General features: G+C 44.3%; 1 protein-coding gene across 1 annotated transcript in view; it reads right to left on the bottom strand.

Annotated features, from left to right (window-relative positions):
* Nucleotides 1-7,281: 7,281 nt before the first annotated feature.
* The window catches only part of LOC103257805 (cardiomyopathy-associated protein 5-like), a 21,359-nt gene continuing 4,868 nt past the window's right edge, over nucleotides 7,282-23,772 (bottom strand). The window contains exons 2-5 of the mRNA XM_008055505.1: nucleotides 16,244-16,377; nucleotides 14,548-14,647; nucleotides 12,367-12,540; nucleotides 7,282-8,052 (exon numbers count right to left, since the gene is read on the bottom strand). Of these exons, the coding sequence (XP_008053696.1) occupies nucleotides 7,806-8,052; nucleotides 12,367-12,540; nucleotides 14,548-14,647; nucleotides 16,244-16,377 (655 nt within the window). The 3' untranslated portion in view covers nucleotides 7,282-7,805. The remainder of the gene's footprint in view (nucleotides 8,053-12,366; nucleotides 12,541-14,547; nucleotides 14,648-16,243; nucleotides 16,378-23,772) is intronic.

Raw genomic sequence — 23,772 nt, 5'->3', positions numbered from 1 at the left:
TCCTTTATGGCTGCATAATATTCCATCATATATATGTACCACATTTTTTTAATCCAGTTCTCTTTTGATGGGCAGCACAGTTGGTTCCATGTTTTTGCTGTTGTGAGCAATGCTGCAATAAATGTGTGTGTGCAGGTAACCTTTTCATAGAGTGATTTGAGTTTCTCCTGGTATATTCCCAGTAGGGGGATTGCGGGGTCATATGGAAGGTCAATTTTTAGACCTTTTAGGAATCACTAAACTGTTTTCTACAGGGGTTGTCCTAGTTTCCCACCAACAGTATAAAAGTGTTCTCTTTTCCCCTGCATCCTCTCCAGCGTCTGTTGTTTTTTGTTATTGACGATAGCCATCCTAACTGGAGTTAGGTGGTATCTCAGTGTGTTTTTAATTTGGATTTCTTTGATGACTAGTGAGGTTGAGCATTTTTTCATGTCAGGCATTTTCAAAATAAAAAAACAGAATTATGAATGCAAGAATTTGGACTGAATAGATAGAAATCCCCAAAGGGAAAGTCTTTCTCAGGGAAGTGCTGATGCAGGAGGAAGGTACTTGGACCAGTAAACTCAGCAATCTGGGCCCTGTGGCTGGTGGTGGCAGTTCAATTATGGTGGCCACTAAGACCACCTTTGTAAGTTGCCTTGATTTCCAAACATTCTTTGGACTGTCATGGGGCTTCCCGTATGAACATATGTCAATTATCCAGAGTATGTGGGTTTCAGTGGTAGGCAGCCTCGAGCAGTGTGTGCATCTCAGTCCTAGACATGGCAGATACCTACAGTCTTGGAGCTCAGGGGCCTGGAGAGAGAATTACTTGACCAGCAGATATGTGTTCTCAGCCCCTAGGAAATTTGATCTCTCACTATAAATTAAGCAATTGGCATTCTTGAGCTTGACTCATGTGGGTGAGTATTGTGGACCTGAAAACCTTTTTTATTTTTTGCTGGCAACCTTTAAGAGCGCTACCAAATCCAGCTTGGGGACCTTCAATGGGAAACCCAGTCCTGAACTGTCATGATAATTCTACCTCTGCCCATCTTCTCCCTCTACACATGCATGCACACACATATGCATATGCACATACACACAGTCACACACCCCTACGATGGCAAAATCAGGCAGCTGAAAAGACATGAGACGTTTCCTTCAAATGTGCTTGTGTTCCTCTACCCTTGGCAAACTCAGTTCAGCCCAAAGTCAGCCTGGGAACAATTGCAGTTTGTTCCCACAGCTCTGCACCAGGCTGGTCCTAAGGTCAACCAGTCAGCAGCGGCTTCTCCCCATGAAGCAGGAAGTGAGGGGGGGGCCACAGGGTTCCAGGACAGAGCTGAGAGAGAGACAAAGAAGACTTTTCCTTCCGTCCCACCTACACCAGGCCCTTTGACTCCTTCTCTGTGAGAGCTGAGAACTGGCACAGGCTAGCCCAGGGGGCCTTTATGAAGCATCCTGTTTGAAGCTGAAAACCCGACACCCAGCACCTGAAAATCAATGCTTCGACTATTACTTCTCATGCCTGTTCCTTCCTGCCCACTCGCTTGCAACATACAGTTCTTACTTGGCCATCAAGGCTCTGGTGAATTGGTCCCCAGCATTAATCGCCACTCTCTCCCTGCATTCCTCCCATTGCAGCCTCCTGAGCTCCCCACTCTTCCTTTAATGCACCCCCATCCTGCTGCACAAGACCTCTCTGCTTTCCGTCCCTCTGTGTGGGATGCTCTTCCCTTGTCCACATGGCTTGTTCTCTCCCTTCATTGAGTCCTTTATTCAAAGATCATCCTATCAGAAACACCTTCCCATCACACCTAAAATACACAGCAGCCCCTCCTTCCTATTACTCTCTATTGTCTTGCCCTGATTTGGTTTCCTCATAATTCTTATTCCTCACTAACACTCCACACATGTTTATCGTCTGTCTCCCTTCACTGGGATGGGCCTCCTCGAGAGTAGGGATTGTGACTGATTTCATGACTACCAGGGCCTATTAATGCCCCACCCATAGTAAGAACTAATAAATATGTGCTGAATGAATGAAGGGGGCTTTCTCTTCTCCACTTTCCCTTTTTCTTAATTCTTTCACTCACCTCCCACAAGTCATAAAATCTTCAGATAGCATATTGACTCTAGAAGGATATCCTTTCTCCTTGAAATCTTTTCAGGAGTAAAGTCTTTCACAGGACTGAGGCAGCCCAGCATGAGGTCTAGGAGCTCCTCTTAGGTGGAGAAAGGATTTTCAGTTATTAGCTGGTTATACAGAAGACCACGGAAAGGGAGGTGCCAAGGAGATTCTAAAGGCATCTCCAGAGGTCATAAACAAATTCAGCTTGGGGAAAGGGGTGTTCTTCAGTTTGGGGAATTGCCTCAATGTGCCTTTTAGTTCTGCAAAGGGAGGTCTAGTGCTGGAGCAGGACAGAAAAGGCAGAGTTTTGCTTTTATACACTTGTCTATGTTGGTAAAAGAGGTTTTTTTGCATTTTGATGTTTTCTAGTTCCACTACCTGATCTGAAAAACAAAGCTGGAGTAGAAAATAAAAACATAAAGGATAAAGCAAAGTCCGTATGAAGGTAGACTCAGGTTCATGTACCTGTAACTAATATATATATATATCAAAATGGAGAGGTTAATCTGCCCAATATGGCAGGAAAACAGGGCTGAAGGGAGATTAGAAGGGGCTCCTCACAATGCTGGATGTTTTACATTCAGCTTTAGGTCACATGTCCTGTAAAAACTTGCCCTCATCAACCCCAAGTCTGTAGCAAAAACCACGTTAAGCACGAACATGTCACCTTTGTGTTAGCACTGCTTTAAGGAATCAAAGGAGCACTGCGTCCTTGTTTGGGGATGATGCAGGCCAAATGGGACTAAGGAAGCATGAAGAAGTAGTGATGAGGCCAGGAGTAGCAGTTCCCACTGTAATCCCAGCACTTTGGGAGGCTGAGGTGGGAGGATCACTTGAGGCCAGGAGTTCAAGGCTGCAGTGCACTACAATCATACCCCTGAACTCCAGCCTGGGTGACAGAGCAAGACCCTGCCTCTAAAATAAAAAGAAATAGTGAGGTGATGGCTAGAGGTGAAGGAGGGGCATGTGGAAGCAGAAGGTCAGAGGTGTTAACCAGGGAGATGTAATCCTCTATGAGAATTCTCAGAAATGTGAGATAAGCAATTTCTTACAATGGATATTGTATCAGTATTCCTTTGGACAGCAAAGGAAAGGGGACCCTGAAAGAATGGAGGACTTGGAGACTTTGGGGTCACCTTGGGTAGGAACATTCAGACTTGAATCTCAGTGGTTATATAGTTTGTAAATGTTATTTAACCATAGTGACATTTTTATTGAATAAATTACATATAATTAAGTTCCATATGACATAATAAGATCCATATTTATTTAATATGGAACCCTATGTGAAAGCAGATAAAAATTGAGTTGCCATGACAAGACCAAAACAGGGGGACAGGAAAGAGAAGCACGTCACACACACTTCCAGGTTGTAAAGGAAAATGTGAGTGTCCGTCTCTTGCTCTAAAAACAGCCCAGAATATATGTTCCCTCCCAAGCACTGTGGAGGGGCTAGAAATCAAGTTCAATGGCATCTAGCTCAGGGATATACCTGGGATCACTCCCATCCCAGCAATCACCAAGTCAGGATCCCGAAGGGAATGGCTATTGGCACAGAGACAAACAGCTCCTTTTAACACCACCTCAGGAACACAGGACAGTGAGAGCCGAGCATGAGTTCATTTCAGCTGATTGTCACTGCTCTTGTGCACATCTGTAGAGCTGTTGACCCTGGGACATGCCATAGATCTATTAAGTGACATTCTAAACCATAGAGCCATCCATTGTTCCAGAGCAGGATGGGTCCGCCTGTCGGCATTGTTTAGTCATAATCATTGGATTTATGATCCACATTTGGTTTTGGTGGAGGTTGTGGGGTCAGGGAGGTGAGTTTCAGAACCCAGATCTAGTCACATAGCTAGACAGTACCTGTGGCCAGTTCACTGTGAGAGAGACTCACCACCAGCACCACCACAAACAACACTTGAACCTTCTGGCATCAAGATACTTCCCACAAGCACTGTGGTATGAGGCCAGGAGACTATATGCACACCATGCCACTCAACGGTGGGATGATAAAGACACCAGCATCTGAGGCCTCAGGACTCCCTCCATACTGGGACCTTTGCCTGTAATAAAGCCATTCTCTGAATATAAACTGCTTGAATCCCATGGGTTCTTCCAGCAATCCAACACTTGGGATGATGAAGGATAAGGATCGCAGGGAGGATGAGAAGTGACTTCAGACACAGGCCTCTGAGGCCTGAGGGGGCCTTGGACGGGCATGGGGTCAGTCCTCACGCACATGTCTTGCACATGGATGTGACGAAGCACAACACTTCAGTGCTGCGGACTTGGAGGATGCACTCCAGAGCCACAATAGGAGCATGATTTGCTCCAATAGAAAAACATTTCTGACTGTAATGAGAACATATCATCTAAGATTGTCAGATGTGTATGCAAAAGAGAGAGAAGGACCACGGTGTACAAACTCATTTCTTTTTCTTTTTCCCACAGACGTCTTCATTTTGACCCATGTCTTTTAGCAGCACTATTGTGGTTTCATGTAGGTAAAGTCTTTTCTCCACAAATAGAATGTTATAGACTGTTTTGAACGCTCAAAGAGCCACGTGCACATAATATCAGACATAAATTAATTAAGATCACTGGTATTGAAGGAAAAAATCAAGGTAACTCCATGCCTTCCAGGAGTTAGAACGACACCAGCAATCAAAACAGAAGCTTAGGGAGGAAATTGGTTCGAGGGGGAAGAGAACATGTGTGCACGTGTGTATACACACGTAATTCTCACACACCACATATATGTAAGAAAATGACCTACGATAAAGAATGAGACTGAATACACTCATTTGAGTCTTTGCTCAGGATTTAGGCTGCATTGAAATCCAAGCAGTTCAGGCTCTGGTCCTGCCAGCTGTGACTGTGACCGTTATCTCACTGCTCTGAGGTAGTTTCCTCATCTGCAAGATGGCAACAATTTCTACTCTGCAGGGTTCTGATGAGGAGTAAAAGAGAGGTTGCATGTGCTGTACATGCTCCTAAACTAAGAAACACTAGAGGAGCAATTTTGACCAAAACTCACGGACTTTCCTGCCTCTGAGGGTCTGCGTTATGTGAAGAGGAGGGACAAAGGGAAGGGAAAGTGGATGTCAGAGAAGGGCCAAGGGGATCACCTGTCAAGAGTGTGGAAAAATAGCATGATCTCCGCTCTGCCTGTCTCACTAGCATCATTCTGAGCACCAGCCAAGAACAGTGCTGTCACTGACAGACAGAGGAAGCCCACACAAGCCCTTTTGGCCCGAGGTTCGCCTTTTGGCACCCAAGTCACCGGGATGTGGTTCAGGGTTGGTCTAAGGATCTCTGGATCCCTTATCATGATGTTCTGCAGCCTACAGGATGCTGTACCATGTCACATGCTTCCTTAACCTGCTTACTGTTCTTTCGAGAAAAGACATAACTAAAGAATCTGAGTTGCCCAAAGGGATCATCCTGTATGCGCCTCATTAGGATTCAAACCTGGTTCTTCCCATCATGGTGGCTTTCCTCTTTATAACATGGTGGCTGAGACCACAAGTGCCCTGCCCCACCCACCCCAGCTGGTGGGACGATTTTCAACATGTGGACCAGATCCATGCAGGTGTCTGTGCTTCATTAGTGCCCTCTGAGGGCTTTTTCGGGACCAGGGGGCCCACAGGGAATGTAGAGAAGGGTAGAGAAGGGGAAGCCCCCAGGCCACCCTCAACTAAGGTTGGACAGGGGAGGTCCTGGGAGGCCTCTAACATGTCCCCATGTGGCTTCCAGAGGGGCCCCCAGCACGAGTGAGCCCAGTGCCCACAGTGACAATAGCCTCTTGTACATGTCCTTTATTGGCTTCCCACTTTCTGCCTCACTGTCCCCCTCCCTCAAGTGTTCTTCCTAGAATCTCTGCCCAGGTAAACAACCAGCAATGCATCTTTAAGCCAGTCTGCTTTTGAAGAAACCCAAACTGAGACAAATTCTAAAACTCATGTGGTTATACATTCACACCCAAAGAAAAAAGTAATAATGACCATGGGTGGCTGATCAGTCAGAACCTGAGGATGACACCTTCAAGGCTTGAGAAAATGAAGGTAACGTTCTCCACGCAGCAGCAGGGGCTCCTCCGACTGCACACAGACTCCACCCGACCAGCAGCTGCTTCCACTGCAGGGCGGGGTAGGATGCGCCCATGGGGCTCTAGTAAAGCCGTTACAGACCCAGTTGGAATTTTCTAACAATTAAGCAAGAAATTTCAGAGGAACCTACATGAAGAAGCTTTACTAAGTAGACTTTACTTGCCACGGGCTTGCCTTCCCACAAGTTGCTGTCCCTAGAGACTCAAAGTTCTTTTCCTTTGTCTTGTCACTTCTCTAAAAATGTATTTTCCTTTGTTGAAGAAGCCATATAAGCTGGAATTCAAAGCTATAACTCATTCCCCGGGTATCTCCCATGCATGTGTGAAATACACATGTTAATAAACTTGTTTGCTTTTCTCTAGTTAAAAAAAATAAACAATGTATTTTAGAAAATATGCAAAAAGTAGAATATCACCTCTCAATTCAAGGAAATAACTGAATTCGTGTTTTATGATTTTTTTTTGTTCTTTTTTTTAATTATAAAGATGTGGAGTACCACTCAGGGTTAGGTATACAAATGTTGATTATGTTGATTATGCGGTACCCTTGTTGATTTAAATTATAAATATGGTGAAAGCATTTACAAGATAGAAAACAAAAGCAGTCACCTCAACATGCATTCTAGATTTATAACTCTGCATACAGGTTTTAGGAAGGTTTTGAGAGATTTCAATATAATGTCTAAAAATGATGCTATTTTACTTTGGTAAAAGAGATTTCCAGCCCCTGGAATTTGACTACAACTATGGGCTGAGCGAGAGTGTTTAGGTCTCAAGTATAGGAATGGCCGTTTTTCTCCTTTGAAAAACTTGCCTATGGCGCGTCTTTCTGCCATGAATATTTCTTCTTCCTCCTTCTCTCTTTTCTCGTTAATAATCTTTGTTTCAAAACTTAACAAATAAATAAATAAATAAAAAGTACATGCATGTGTGTGTATAAAGTTCTCACAAGAAAATAAATAGTAATACAACCCACTGAAGTGTGATGGGCAATTTGTCCTGCTCCGCAGATGCCAGACTGTTATGTTATATACAAGAAGTTCACATAACATGATTGGTTTTAAATACGCTAACCATTTATTTAACAAAACTGAAATTTCTAGTACTACCCTGCATTTAAAATTTCAGAGAAAGAGACTCATGTTCTACAGTATACATTATTACAAAAGAGTTCACTGTAAATGTAGATCAGATAGTGTAGATCTCTAGTGCCTGAAAGTGACGTGTATGGAAAGCGTCTGTGTCTCTGTCAGAGGAGGGGTCTTACAAGCAAGGCCTCCCTCTATGCCAGCCTCGCCATCAGAGGAGTTATCTCGCTGATAAAACAGGGCCATGTCTCTATTTTGGTTCCCGAGTCAAGAATAGGACCTTTTAATTGAGGAAAGAGCTCACACAGAGATGGGCTGTGTTCATCCTCTGAACTTGCTGCTCTGCCCGTCAGGGCTTCCTCGCAGGCTGGCTCATGTGGGGCTGTGTGGGCTTGTCGGGGAGACTTTCTGAATGCTGTACAGCACCCAAGAAGAAGAATGACAGAGTCCACAGTCCAAGGACTGCTCTTGCAAATTCTGAGAGCTGAGATCACTTGTGCCTCACAGAATCCGGGGGCTCGATCCCCAGGTGCAGAGTACACTTTCCTGGCTTCTCCAGGGCGAAGGCCGGGTGGACGCCCTCATTAAACCTGTGCCGAATGCTGAAGAGCAGCTGCCCGCTGTGCGCGTTGATAAAGAGCAGCCTCTGGCCTCCATAGTCCAGTAGGATACCCACCCGGGCCGGGCGCTCACTCACATGGACGTCACTCACAATGCCACTGTAGAAAAATGTGTATCTGAAAGGAAACAGAAGGGAACTCTTGATAAGGAAACCACTTGGAAAGGGATGGTTTTTCCGTCATTAACTCCAATTCATAATAATGAGTATGCCCAGACACTTTCATTAGACCCCGCTTGGACGCATGGCTCATTCCAGCAGATGAGCATGTGTAATGATTTCACTCCCTCCACGCCAGGAGGCAGTCCCAGAATAACCGGCACATGCATCCCTGGTGGCTTTTCTCCACATTCTGGTTCTCTCCCAGCTGCCCACATGTTTTAACTCCGCATTCACGGGATGTCATTCTTTTGAATGAAACACCTTTGAGGCTGCCATGTGTTTTAAAAAGTACCACGGGCCGGGCTCGGTGGCTCAGCCTATAATCCCGCGCCTTTGGGAGGCTGAGGTGAGTGAATTGCCTGAGCCCGCGGGTTCGAGACCCGCCTGGGCAGCAAGACCTCACCTCTACGATAAATCAAAAAATCAGCCGGGTGTGGTAGCATGCGCCTGTAATTCCAGCTACTCGCGGAAGGATCGCTGGAGCCCAGCAGGTCGAGGCTGCGGTGGCTGGGAGCGGCCACTGCACTCCAGTCTGGGCGACAGAGTGAGACTCCAACTCAAAAAAAAAAGTACCACGGGCTTGCCTTTCATACAGTGTATTCATTTTACCGTTTAAAAAATTTATAGGTGACTTACATAAGTGTCTTTACGAAGTTTAAGAAAGATTTCATTATCTTTGCCAACATCATCCTTTGTTTCCACTCCCCCACCCCAAACCAATGTTTATTTTCATCTTAATGTCTACTGCAGTCCTGCAGCCAGAAATTGCCTTGAATTTCTCTTCAATTCAAACACATTCCATTCAATAACTCCTCCTTGGTGTATCTGTGGATCTGGCACAGTACCAGGCTCTCTGGGACATGGAGGACTGTTCCTGCCCTCTGGGACCCCATACCATATGGAGCAGGAAGGAAAAGCTGCTGGCATCTGCAACATGGACCAGAGGTAAGCATGCCTTTCAGGACGCAGGTAGTAGACATGTTGGACCAAACACATTTAATGGCCTGTCTTGGTTGTGAAGGGAGAGCTTCAAGACCAGACTAAGAGAGAGAAATGCTGACCAGAAAGGCTAAACTGCTTTGTGCAAAAAAAGGACACACGTGTGAGGCTTTCTCCTAATAGCCTTAGAAACTGAGGGTGAGGTCCAGAGAACAGGGGAAGGGAAGGAACAAGAAATGGAAAAAAGAAAGTCTGCAGATACGAAGGTCAGAGAGGTAGGAGCACCGTGACACCAGGGCAGTTGGGGCCCAGGAATCTGGGTGAGTGACAGGTCGGTCAGGGAGGGCCGAAGACCTTTAAGACCCTTGATGTCTGTCTTCAGGCCCATAAACTCTAGGATTGAGGAGGTGGCAAGCTGGCCACTCCACTGCAGAAAGGAGCTTGCGTAAAAGGGCAGAATTAATGGCAACGGGAGACAAGCAAGACTCAGTTGATAATAAAGGACCTTTTCAACGTCTAGCTCATGAAAGATGCCAGAACATCATGACATTCTAGAACCTGCAGGGCAGAAAACAGTTGCGGTGGCAGCAGTGGGGAGCAGTAGGTGGGCTGAGCGCTCATGGAAGACTTTGGGAGTGTGTGGGCTTGACTCAGCCAGAAGGAAGAGGTGGGATGTGAACAGGTGGAAAAGAAGGAAAAAGAGACCCTGAAGTAATGGCAGCAGCGTGATGAAAGGTGACGGAGTGGGCTCATGCTCGAAAGGACACCATCTGCCTGGTGGGTATAGATGGGACATGGGAATAAATAACTTTTAGGTTATTACAGAGATCAGTAAGTCGGTGGTCTGACACTAGACCTGCCCTGTCAAAGACATATCCGTTAGCCATGTGTGGCCACTGAAAATAACTCAATTTAAATAAAATTGAAGATTCAGTTTTTCATTTCTACTAGCCACACCTCAAGTGTTGAACAGCCACTAGTGACACTGTGTTCCTATCAACGTAGCATGTTCTGCTGTACAGCACTGGGCTGCAGGCTTCCAAGTGACCCAGGAAGCCATTTCCCTCTCCTGTTTGAAAGGTCCTTGTGCCCCACAGGCCCAGTCCTGGTCACTGCTGGAGCCAGTCTCCACCTGGAAGCCAAAGAGGGAAGACAGTCTTGAAGCCTTGGCTCCAGCAGTTCTGCGGAATGTGGATGTGCCCAGCCCTCTTCTGTCTCCATTTCCCACTGAGCGCAGCAGCCACCACAAGCCTGAGCTCTGGCACTGCTGGGCCCTTTTCAAACAAGAATCATCCAGAATGAACACCAGCATGACCTGGAACTGACTGTCCAAGGACCGCCTAGCTCTTGAGTCTCCCTGCTGGCCCAGCACCAGCCCTAACTCCTGAGGACATTGGTGGCAGCTCCCTCAGGGCTCATCCCCTGCCTGGCCACATTCCTTCTGATTTCCCCCTTCACTGGCCCCTACAGATGGTACCACCTGAGTTCTGACATGCTGTGAATGTTTGTGGCTTTTGAGCAGAAAAAAAAGGACGTGATGGAACTGATGTCTTAGAAACATTTCCCATTGTGACACTAGGGTTGCTTGCATGGGTGAGACTAGACATGCAGGTGCAAGCAGGGCTGCTGGTAAGACTGAAAGAGGTGAGAAGGCCTTGAGCTCGATAGTTAAGTTAGGAATGGACAGAAGGAAGCAGCTGATGTTTCTGGGATGATCTTCACGCCCCCTTCCCAACCATGGCTTCCTAAAGCTCAGATTCTGTGTGGTTAAAACCAAGAGCAATACAGCTTGGTTTAAAGTCATTAAGCCAGAAGAAATAGAAGAAACAGAGGGGTTGCCACAGTTACAGTGCTCTAGAGGTCACGATGCCCTGTGGGAAGCCTTTCGAGTATGACAGGAGGCCTGGTCTCTCTGTGCTGTGGTGACACAGGCTGACACTCCTCTCAGAACCTATGGTGCCCACTCGGTGCCTGAAAGAGCCAAAGACCAAAGTTGTAGGTTGAACTTGCTGGCAAAGCATATGATTCTGGTTTTTAGAGTCTAGAAATGTGTTACTAGAGGCTAGCCCTTAGTTTGGGTAAGCTCTAGGTGGGGAGCTGGGTCCGGAAGCAACACACAGTACTGGATTCAATTAATCGTAATTTCTCCAACTTGAAGGAACATGGCTTTCAGTTGTTCCAGGAGATGCGTCCTCGTGAACCATCTCAGAGAAGCAAACTGTCAAGGAGGATGCAGGAAGAAAGTATAGCCAGAGATATGCAAAATCCCAATCTGTGGGCCTTTTCTGGGAACTCGCAGGCACCAAAGGCTTCTTTTTAAAGCACTACATTTGAATAATGCCTCACATGTGTATGATATTTTACACTTTCAAGCTCTTCTCTATACCAGCTTCATGTGATCCTCAAGCCCCAGAAGGGAGCAGATGGGCGTGGCTGTCCCCACTGGACACCAGTGAAACATGCAAGGGATGCTCAAGGGCTCAGTCCATTGCTGCATCAGCCAACCTGAGGTTAACTGGGGATGGCGCTGGGACAGGAATTGGATTTCTGGGTCCCAGTCTGATGCTTTTTCTACCAGACCATCCCATGAGCATATTCACATCACAACATGCCTGCCTGATCTCTCTGAGACTAACTAGGCCAATGGCTTTTCACATCAACCAACCAAACAAATTTCAAATTGGCCTCTGTTGGCTCTGCTGCTAGAGTGTACAAGAGGCCATAGACAAATGATCATGGCTGTGTAAACTGCATTTACAAACCCAGCAGTGGGTCCTCTTCGGCCGGTGGGCTGTTGCTGACCAGCCCCTGACGTGACCAACATGGGGCAGGTGCTGGGGACCCACTTCCTCCTCTTGCCTATGATTCCTTCTCCGTGCAGGGAGCCCTTTTAGCCTTACCCTGTGGCTTACCACCCCAGGCAATTTTAGAAGGAACAGCTGGCCATGCATGAAATAGCAGCCCTCTCTCTTCCCCATCTCTTTGTGCAGGCTAGGAAGGCACACATCCCTCTGCTTCTCCAGGGACCAACTCTGCCCTGCTGAGCAGGGAAACTGGCCTGCCAGAGCTCTGGGTGGGCAGTCTGCGTAATAATAGGTTTTAAGATAAGAAGCCCTCTTACTTCAGGTATGATCTGCATTCTCTAAAATTAGCTTCCTCAGTAATCAGAGTAATTGTATAATCTCCAAATACTTGACTCCTATTTTCTCTCTAAGTGGGCTCAGAACATGGGCAGAAAAGTGGGATGCTGCTTATGTGGTCCCTCAGAGGACCCCTGCCCAGTTATCCACCATGACACTGATTAGAAGGGGAAGAGCAGGACCCGGCTCACCTCTGGGGCTCAGAGCAATGCATGTACCACGAGGTCTCCGCATGTCCCAGGGCACCAGCCCGCACAGCTGAGCTGGCGCAGATGCCGAGTTGATACGCCGGGCAGTCTGTGACGGTGGTCTCCCAATAATGCTGGCCACACGCAGGCAGCTCCTCTCCCAACACGGACGGGATTCTGCAGGCAAAGTCCATCAGATGATGCTTAGCCCAGGAATCACCAGCCATAGCTCATGAGCATCCACATGCACAAGTGCACACTGTTTAGGCGGAATTCTATCCTTGGAAACTACTGGAAGTTGACTAAAGACTTTCTTTGTTCATTGTGCCCCTAAGCTTGACCAGATCACCATGGAATGCCGCCAAACTCTCAACGTGCCTCTGACATATTTTCACTGTCACATACAACATGTACATTGCACATTGCATCATTTAAAAGAGCTGGGAACCAGAAAATAGCTAGAATAATAGCAGGACAAAAAGAAACAGCACCATGTCTGCTTTTTAAGGAGAGGGAGAAAACACAAAGGAAGCAGGTGGGTCACTTAACTTGGAAAGTTTTCTTCCAAAACCTGCAAAAAAGGTCTTTCCAAGACCTTCTTTAACAGGATGTTCTAGTGCCTGCTGACCTTACTGGGTGCAGCGACCAGGTGAGGGACAGCTCTCAAATGGCACGACCTCTTGAAGCCAGAGCAGAGTGGGCCGTGGACTAGCCAGGTGTGAGGGGCAGGCTCTGTGGGTCTTATGGTCAGCCTTCCTGGCGCTCTACTCTGAGCTGTGGTAGATGCCCCGAGAAGTTGGCTAAAGGTTTATTTTTTTGTCTCACCCTTGCTATTTTTTACAAGAGCTCAGTGACATTAACCAAAGCACTTTCAACTGCTGACAGGTGACCTTGTTTGCATGAATTGCTCAATTTTACTTGGAAATGGCTGAGACAGCAAGGAAGCATTTTTAATTTAAGCAGCGTTAACATCCAGTCAGCACCCTCTCTTTCTCCCCTTTAACAGATGAGAAAATGATGAATGCAAGGGAATGGATTTCATGTTCTGGTCTTTACCCAACAACCTCATTCCTGAGAAGCCTCTGACAAGCCCTCATTCTCGGGAGAAGAGCCCAGCTGCCTGATATTTATGAGCTAATTTTCAGGTTAAACATAAATAAAATTCTAGAAAATACATTACAGTTATCATCAGTTATTATCTATGAATTCTTATCCACCTCCAGTCTATTTCTCTTTTTTTTGTTTATTTTTTTGAGAAATTCAAAAGGCAGAAAAGCTTAATTTATTTAAAAAAAATTTTTTTGCCTGAATTCACTCATTTGTATACTTTAATGCCTACAATGCTCCAAGCCCCATGCTACATTCTGGGCATTCAAAGTCTCATAGGACAAGGCTGCTGCTGGGATGTGATTCATGGCTGAGTATCTGGCAAAAGACCCCACAAGTTATCTGTTCTTTTACACACATAGATCAAGGAGTGCCAAGCCTAGAGATGCGTGGCCACTTCCAGATGCAAGAAGCACTCAAGCTGGGCCACAGACAGGTGGGGAGCAACTGACAAGACCAGAGATCACCACCGGCTATGTAGTGCATTTGTGCAAGCATGGGGCCGACAGCTGCGTACGTCGGCAGTATGTGTTTCACGTGTGCTACAGTGTTCAAAGGAGTTTCACATACTTTGACAATCTGGCTGTCAACCCCAAGAGCTGCAGGCACATCAGAGGGCAGGCTCCCCACCCCATCCTCAGCCTTTGTGCTCTGCCTTTCCTCCGTGCTTCCCTTTTGTGAGAGCTACTATGGAAGCCAGAACTAGGAGCTTCATAAAATGTCCTTCTCCTCTGTTCCTGTTCAAGAGGATTGACAAAATCCAGCTTGCAATAAAAAATAATAGAAGGACCACACTGGACCCTTTTTTTTCACTGAACCAGAGATCATACCTTAAAATAGCCAAGGTTTTAAACAAAACCATCTGGGCTTATATTTCCAATAAAAATACTCACACTAGCTCCGGGTTATGGACTCCTGCTGCCTCTCACAACTGAGTGGTATGGGTGTACACACATTTGCGTCTGACACCACAGCTGGCCTGTTCACCAAGCCCAGAGTGCACTCAAGCCTCACTGTAGCAACGAGCTAAGGTTCTGCCATGGGGCACCAGCCCACTGTGTCTTCCCTTCCACTTACTCTGTCAGCCGTCTCCTCTCAGCAAAGCTGATCACTGTCCCGCTTGACGAAATCTGTAGGGCAGGATGAGCTGTTTCTCTCAACAAGAGAAATCTGGTTCCTATTGCAGTTAAGGAAATAGGATTATAACATCGCCACAATGTCCAGTGCTGTATGTGGGCCACCCTGCATTTCAGACCTTGGTCTCCTTCTCCATGACATCAAATCCCCCACTGCCACCAGTGTATCCATAGCCACAGCTGCAAATTTTGCTCCTGATTAGGCTTTCGTGGATGCCAGTGCTGACCCTTCCTATCTGGTGGCACTGCAGGTACGTCCTGCACAGGTGTGTCCTGCTAGCTCTCACCCTGCTATGCTAAGTGCTCTCCTTGTACTGGCAGCAACGACATCACCTGGGAGCTAGTTAGAAATGCAGAACCTCAGGCCCCGCCCCAGGTCTGCTGACTCCAAATTCGTATTTTGGCAAGATCCTCAGAACCACTGAGTGTCCATCAAAATCTGGGACCACACTGATGTCGCCCAAAAGAGAGGTCCTGCAATATAAAGTAAGGCACTCTACTGGGCAGCAGGGAAAACATTTCTGGGCAGGCAGCCCTCATATCTCTTCATGGCCATCATGTTGGTCCTAACTGCCTCACAGACTAGACATATGCACATGCTTTTGCTGGTTAAGGAAATCACTTATTGTGCCCTCCTCTATCTTGTGCCACCTCTGAGTCTGGGATAAAATAATGAAATGATGGCCTTTCTTTTTTTTTTTTCTGTTTTTTGAGTTGGAGTCTCACTCTGTTGCCCATACTGGAGTACAGTGGCCGCTCCCGGTCACCGCAGCCTCGACCTGCTGGGCTCTGGCGATCCTTCCACCTCAGCCTTCCAAGTAGCTGGAATTACAAGCATGTGCTACCACGCCCGGCTGATTTTTTTATTTATTGTAGAGATGAGGTCTCACCAAGTTGCCCAGGTGGGTCTCGAACCTGCGGGCTCAGGCAATCCACTCACCTCAGCCTCCCAAAGGCCCGGGATTACAGGCTGAGCCACCGAGCCCGGCATGATCGCCTTTCTATTCCTCACTTCCTTTCACAAAAATTGAGAACAGTCAAGCATTTTTTGTTGACATCATCTTGGTATTTTCCCCAAAACGTCATTGAACAGTTTTGCCACTTCCTTGAGTTACTCTTTCAATTGTTCATTCAACAAATATTAATTGGCACAATTTATGCCAAGCAGCAATTAATTAATTGCCAAGTACCAAGAATAAGCAGGGAAACAAGACTGGAAAACTGTTCACAGAGTTCACAGTATGATAGAATAGGAATGTCCCCAATCCCCAAGCCCCCACACACACCATACCCCCAATTTATAGCACATTGTGCATCAAACAAGGATCATCTGGGGAGATTTCTAAAAACACAAATGTATAAGCCCATCTCCAGACCAATTGAATTGGGATCTTTGGGAGTACAGCCAGGGAATAGATTTTTTAAAGCACCCTGACTACTAGTAGGCAGCCAAGGTTGAGAAACTTTAAAGCTGAAAACCAAACATCTTGACTTTTGACCGGCCTTGGATCTTCATGGCAAACACCTAGCACTGACAGCAAGTCAGAGTTTTATGAAGTTTCCCTCTAAGATGTCTTCTCTGGGTGAAGGAAAGGAACTGTCTGAAAATAGCAGGCTGTGTAGAATGGAGAAGGTACCTCTGGTGGAGATGAGGGCAGCTTCACTCTGCTCACTTGTCCCAAATGTATTGATGGCTCTCACATAGAAAAAGTAATTGTCATTGGGTTGGAGGTTCACTTTCAGCTGGAGTCCTTTGATTCCAGAGAAAGATCTAAGTAAAAAGGAAAAATAATAATTTTAAATATAACACCATGTGCTAAATGACTCATTTCAAATCTGTAGTGAATGAACATATTTCATTAACAACTAATAACTTATTTTATTCCCTTTTTATAATCACTGGATTAGCAAGGCAGATCCTGCAGAATGGCCATTGGCCATGAAGACTACTTTATCAAATCATTTCTGCTTTTTTCAATTTCTGTCCAGAATATACCTTCCAGAATGCTCTTTGGAACAAAATCAGGTACTTTTTTTTACATTTAGAAAATAGACTAATTGGTGGTTAATGACAGTCCAAGAATGTTATTTTTTAAAAAAATTTTAGACTGAGAGGGTATTTTTGGATTAATATCATGGTAAACCAATCTTTAATACAAAGTACCCTAATTATCTCATTGACATATCCCAGTTGTGTAAAACTTAGGGTGAGTGATGATTTTGTACATGATCACCATGACAAAGCTACCAAAGAAACTGAAGATCTTTTAAAAAGATAATATATGGCCAGGCTCAGTAGCTCAGCCTGTAATCCCTGCACTTTGGGAGACCGAGGTAAGTGGATTGCCTGAGCCCACGGGTTTGAGACCCACCCCGGCAAATTGGTGAGACCTCATCTCTACAATAAATCAAAAATTAACCGGGCATGGTAGCGTGTGCCTGTAGTTCCAGATACTTGGAAGGCTGAGGTACAAGAATTGCTGGAGCCCAGCAGGTCAAGGCTGCAGTGACTAGGAGTGTGCCACTGCACTCCAGTCTGGGTGACAGAGTGAGACTCCAACTCAAAAAAATAAATAAATAAAAAGATAATATCTTATTACTGAGTCAATTTCTTTGATTGTTATTGGTCTGTTTAGAGTTTCAATTTCTTCCTGTTAAGTCTTAGGAAGTTATATGATGTCAGGAATTTCTGCATTTCCTTTAGATTTTCTAGTTTGTTTGCATACAGATGTCCGTAGTAATCTCTGATAAACTTTTGAATTTTTTCAGGGTCAGTTGTGTCATTGCCTTTTTCATTTCTAATTGTGTTTGTTTGGAGTCTGTCTCTCTGTCTCTCTCTCTGTCTCTCTCTCTCTCTCTCTCTCTCTCTCTCTCTCTCTCTCTCTCTTTCTCTCTCTCATGCGCCTGCACTCCAGTCTGGCCAGGTGTCTGTCAATCTTATTTATTTTTCAAAGGACCAGTTTTTTGTCTCATTGACCCTTACTATGATTTTTTGGGTCTCCATTTCATTCAATTGTGACTTAAAAATAGAGAGATTCCACTGTGGTCTGAGAAGATGTTTGTAAGATTTCAACCTTTTGAAATTTATTCATGCTTGATTTATGCCCGAGTATGTGGTTGATCTTGGAGTATGTTCTAATCGCTAATGAGAAAAATGTCTAGTCTGTGGTTGTTGGGCAAAGTGTTCTGTAGATGTATATTAGGTTCAACTTGTTGAATGCTGAGTTAAGGTTTCAGATTTCCTTGTTAGTTTTTTGCTTCAATGATCCATCTAAGGTTGTTAGTGGGGTGTTAAAGTCTCCAACTATAATTGTATAGCTGTCTTTGTCCTCTTTTAATTTAATTAGCAATTGTTTTATAAATCTGAGTACTTCTATGTTGGGTGTGTATATATTCAAGATGGATATTTCTTGCTAGTGGATTGAGCCTTTTATCATTATGTAGTGTTCTTTTTAACTTTTATTGGTTTAAAGTCAGTTTTATCTGATATAAGAATAACTACTTTTGCTCTTTTTTGTCTTCCTTTTACCTGGAAGATCTTTCTCCAGTGCTTTACCTTGAACCTGACATCAGAGTAGGCAAAGAATTCATGACCAAATCCTTCAAAGCAAATGCAGCAAAAGCTAAGATCAACAGGTGGGACCTCATCAAACTGGAAAGTATTTGCACAGCAATAGAAACCATCAAGAGAGTAAAGAGACAACCCATAGAATGTGAAAAAATATTTGCAAGTTATGCATCTGACAAAGGCCTGACATTCAGGATCTACAAGGAATTCAAACAAATTGAAAGGGAAAAAAAATTAAAAAGTGTGCAAAGGACATGAACAGACACTTCTCAAAGGAAGACATTCAAGTAGCCACAAACATATGAAAAAATATCTGGAGAGACTCCTGAAGATGGTGACGGCATAGGAGGATTCATGAGACTCTCCGAACGTGAGTTCCCAAAAAGACTCTTACTTTTCTTCCTGCAGCCCCCTGACCACCGCCAGCCACACTGGTATGAGGCCTGGGGACCTTTGGTCCCATGCAGGGCCAGATATTGTGGCCCAGCTGCAGTTGCTCCACTATATGTAACTCCGGCTGGCTGGGGAATCCCTCCCTGGTTACATCGTCATGACCAGCACCCAGTACCAAGTTGCTGATCACCCTGGGAGGCTCTGGGTGCCCGCCCCTCAGAGATACCATTCCCATTTCTGGCAGAAGTGCCCTGTGAGGGACCCAGAGTCACCACCTGCCCTCTGGAGCTTTGGAGATCTGGAGCCCCAGGCCCACCCTGGCTGAGGCACTCACTGTGTGACTGCAAGCTTGTGTAAGGGAGCTTATGTAAGGTGCTGATCGGAGGCTTCAAGCTCCAGAGGAGGGAACCCCCGACCCTCTCCTCCACCCCAGCCTGCTGGTGGCACCCCAGATCCAGTGCCCAGCTGTGCAGCTGGTCCCGCCTAGAGACCCACATGAGCATCCCTAAAAATGAAAGTAAAACTACCACCTCCGCCATTTTCAAGGCAGATTTGCATTGCCCCGCCCACCTATCAGAGCCTCCACCTTGGTTCCCACGGTGACATCATTAAACAGGAGACAAAGCCCCTCCCCTACACTGAACAGAGACAAGTCACAGATCTCCCAGGCAGCAGGCTAGCTGCCTGCAACAAAAACAGAGGGGAGAGGCTGGAGATTAGAGCTTAAGGGACTTTAGCCACTAAGAGACGAGAGAAAAATCTACACAAATGAAGAAAAACCAAAAGAAGAATATGGGTCTCTCCCAGACTCCTGGGAGGGCAGACACTGAGAAAACTGACTTCGGAATGCAAACAACGAAGAGCCCCCAGAATGACTGGTCTCAAACTATAAACCTAGATATCAAGACATTAATGAAGAGATTAAAAGAATTGAGAAGACTCAAGAAGAAACTAGAAAGGAGCTGATATCTGAGATAACAGTAATAAAGAATACTGTGAATGAAATAAATAACAAACTGATAAGCATGGAAAGCAGAATTACCCAAGCAGAAGAAAGAATCTCAGAGCTTGAGGACCAAAATATAGAACTAACCCAAACTCTCAAAAACACAGAAAACAAGCTCAAAAAGATAGAAAAAAACCTTCAAGAGATGAGTGATTACTTCAAGAGACCGAACCTAAGAGTAATTGGCCTTTCTGAGGCAGAAAGAGAGAAAGAGACCACACTGGAACAAACCTTCGATGAGATCATTCAAGAAAACTTCCCTTATCTAAGCAATGATGCAAAAACTCAAACACAAGAGATTCAGAGAACCCCTGCAAGACAACAAATGAGAAAACCAACTCCTAGACACATAATAATTCGCCTAAAAAAGTAGGCATAAAAGAAAAAATCCTAAAGGCAGCAAGAGAAAAAGGCCAGATACCTACCAAGGAAAAACAATTCGAATAGCAGCAGATTTATCTACAGAAACCCTGCAGGCTAGGAGAGCTTGGAGCACTATCTTCAAAGTCCTAAAGGTAACAATTTCAACCAAGAATAACCTACTCAGCCAGATTAAGCTTCATCAGCAAGGGAGAATTAAAATCTTTCCCAGATATCCAATCCCTAAGAACTTACACTGCCACCAAACCACCACTACATGAAACACTCACGAAAGTACTAAACACAGAAGAAAAGGGGAAAAAAAGAACAACGTTCCTCACAAGAGTACAGGAAAAAGATAAAAATACACATGAACCAACCCCCAAAACAAAAGAAAGACAATAAACCAAGTGGAAGAACAACTCTATAAGAACTCTATGATAGGGACAAACTCACATTTCAATAATTAGCCTGAACGTGAATGGACTAAATGCACCACTGAAAAGACATAGAATGGCAAAATGGATAAAATATCACCAGGCAACAATATACTGCCTTCAAGAGACCCATCTCACTAGAAGGACATGCACAGACTCAAAGTTAGAGGATGGGAAACAAATTTCTAGGCGAATGGAACACAAAAGAAAGGAGGAGTCACAATCCTAATTTTAGACAAAATACCATTTAAGCTATCAAAAATTAAAAAAGATACAGAGGGGCACTACATAATGATAAAAGGCTCACACCATCAACAAGAAATATCTATCCTAAACATATATGCACCTAACATGGGTGCACCAAATAAAGCAACTCCTAGGAAAACTAAAGAAAGATATTGATGCTAACACTATCATAACTTGGGACTTTATTACCCCACTCACAACCCTCGACAGATCATCGGGACAAAAAATCAGCAATGAGATTCGGAACCTCAGTGTGACTCTGGACCAAATGGACTTAATTGATACCTACAGAACACTCCATCCAAAGACCAGAGAATACATATTCTACTCATCACCACATGGGACGTATTCCAAGATCAACCACATTATCGGCCATAAATCAAGCATAAGCAAATTTAAAAAGACTGAAATTTACCATGCACCTTCTCGGACCACAGTGGAATAAAAATAAACATTGACACCAATAAGGTCCCCCCAAAACCAACAAAGACATGGACACTAAACAGCATGATGCTAAACAACTTCTGGGTCAATGATGAAATCAAAACAGAGATCAAAAGATACCTGGAAACAAATGAAAATGAAGAAACATCTTACCAAAATCTCTGGGACGCCTTAAAAGCTGTAGTAAGAGGGGAATTTATATCCCTAAAAACACACATGAAGAAAATGGAAGGAGCACAAATTAATAGCCTAACAAGCCACCTAAGGAGGCTGGAAAAGCAAGATCACAAAAACCCTAATTTCAGCAGAAGAATCCAGATCACCAAAATAAAAGCCCAAATCCAGGACACAGAAGACAAAAAGACATACAAAAAAATCAATGAAACAAAAAGCTGGTTCTTCGAAAGGATAAACAAGATCGATGGTCCCCTAGCTAGACTGACCAAGAAAAAGAAAGAAAAAACCCAAATAGGCACAATCAGAAACACAAAAGATGAAGTCACATCTGACCCTGAAGAAATACAAAAGATCATCAGAGACTACTATGTACACTTGTATGGAAACAAACTTGAAAACCTTAAGGAAATGGAGGACTTTCTGTCATCACACAACCTGCCTAGGTTGAAACATGAAGAAATTGAGATCCTAAATAGACCAATAACAATAAAAGAAATTGACTATGTAATAAGAAAACTACCTACAAAAAAAAGCCCTGGACCAGATGGCTTTCCAGCAAAATTCTACAAGACATTTAAGGAGGAACTGATTCCAATTCTACTGAAGCTATTTCAGGTGATTTAGAAAGATGGAACCCTCCCCAAATCATTTTATGAAGCTAACATCACATTGATACCCAAGCCAGGTAAAGATCCAACAAAAAAAGAGAACTACAGGCCAATATCTTTGATGAACACAGACGCTAAAATTCTCAACAAGATCCTAGCAAACCAGATTCAACAACACATCTCAAAAATCATCCATTATGACCAAGTAGGATTCATCCCAGGGATGCAAGGCTGGTTCAACATTCGTAAAACAATAAATGTAATTAAATACATCAACAGATGTCAAAACAAAAACCACACGATTATATCATTAGATGTAGAAAAAGCTTTTGATAAAATCCAGCACCCTTTCTTGATAAAAACGCTTGAACATCTAGGCATACAGGGAACATACCTCAAAGTAGTAAAAGCAATCTACGAGAAACCCACAGCCAGCATACTCCTAAACAGACAAAAATTGGAATCATTTCCTGAAAACTGGAACAAGACAAGGATGCCCACTCTCACCCCTCCTGTTCAATATAGTATTGGAAGTCCTGGCTAGAGCAATCAGAGAAGAGAAGGCAATCAGGGGTATCCAAATAGGAAAAGAGGAAGTCAAATTATCTCTCTTTGCAGATGACATGATCGTATACCTTGAAAACCCAAGAGAATCTGTCAAAAACCTCCTTACACTGATAAAGGCCTTTGGCAAAGTCTCAGGATATAAAATAAATGTGCAAAAGACAATCGCATTTCTTTACACCAATAATAAACAAACATAAATCCAAATAAGAAGCACAATTCCATTCACAATAGCCACAAAAAAAATGAAATACCTTGGCATCTTCCTAACCAGAGACATGAAAGACCTTTACAATGAAAACTACAAAACTCTGCTCAAAGAAATCAAAGATGACACAAACAAGTGGAAAAATATCCCATGCTCATGGATTGGAAGAATCAACATTGTGAAGATGTCCATCTTACCTAAGGCAATCTACAGATTCAATGCAATACCAATCAAATTACCAGCAACATTTTTCTCAGACCTAGAAAAAACAACATAGGAATTCATATGGAAACACAAACATCCAAGAATAGCCAGAACAATCCTCAGCAAAAAAAACAAAGTAGGTGGTATACATTACCAAACTTCAAACTTTACTATAAATCTACAATCATCAAAACAGCTTGGTATTGGTATAGGTACAGGCATATAGACCAATGGAATGGAATTGAGATTCCAGAGGCAAGACCTCAATTTCTCAACCAACTCATCTTAGACAAAGCCTCCACCACCTACCACTGGGGAGAGGAGAACCTTTTTAGTAAATGGTGCTGGGATAACTGGGTGACCACATGCAGAAGATTGAAACAGGACCCCTATCTATCCCCATACACAAAAATTAACTCCAAATGGACCAGGGACCTAAATATAAAACCTCAAACCATAAGAAGCTTAGAAAATGAAGGACATACCCTCATGGAAATTGGAACTTGCATCCAATTCCTGAACAAAACTCGAAACTCACAGGCCATAAGGGATAGGATAGACAAGCGGGACCTCATTAAAATGACAAGTTTTTGCTAAGCCAAAGAAACCATCAAGAGAGCAGGAAGACAGCCTACAGACTGGGAAAAAGTATTTGCCAACTCCAGGTCTGACAAAGGCTTAACATCCTGGATCTACAAGGAACTCAAATGTGCTGAAAAGAAAAAAACAAACAACCCCATTATAAAGTGGGCAAAAGATATGAACAGACACTTCACAAAGGAAGACATATGAGCAGCCAACAGACACATGAAGAAAAGCTCAACCTCATTAATCATCAGGGAGATGAAAATCAAAACCACACTGTGATACCACCTAACTCCAGTCAGAATAGCAATTATCAACATCTCAAAAAATAACAGCTGCTGGAGAGGGTGTGGCGAAAAGGGAACA

This window comes from Carlito syrichta, unplaced genomic scaffold (genome assembly GCF_000164805.1).
Source record: "Carlito syrichta isolate Samal-C Ts95f unplaced genomic scaffold, Tarsius_syrichta-2.0.1 Scaffold301867, whole genome shotgun sequence".
Lineage (NCBI taxonomy): Eukaryota > Metazoa > Chordata > Mammalia > Primates > Tarsiidae > Carlito > Carlito syrichta.
This window is presented reverse-complemented; position numbering and strand designations above follow the sequence as displayed.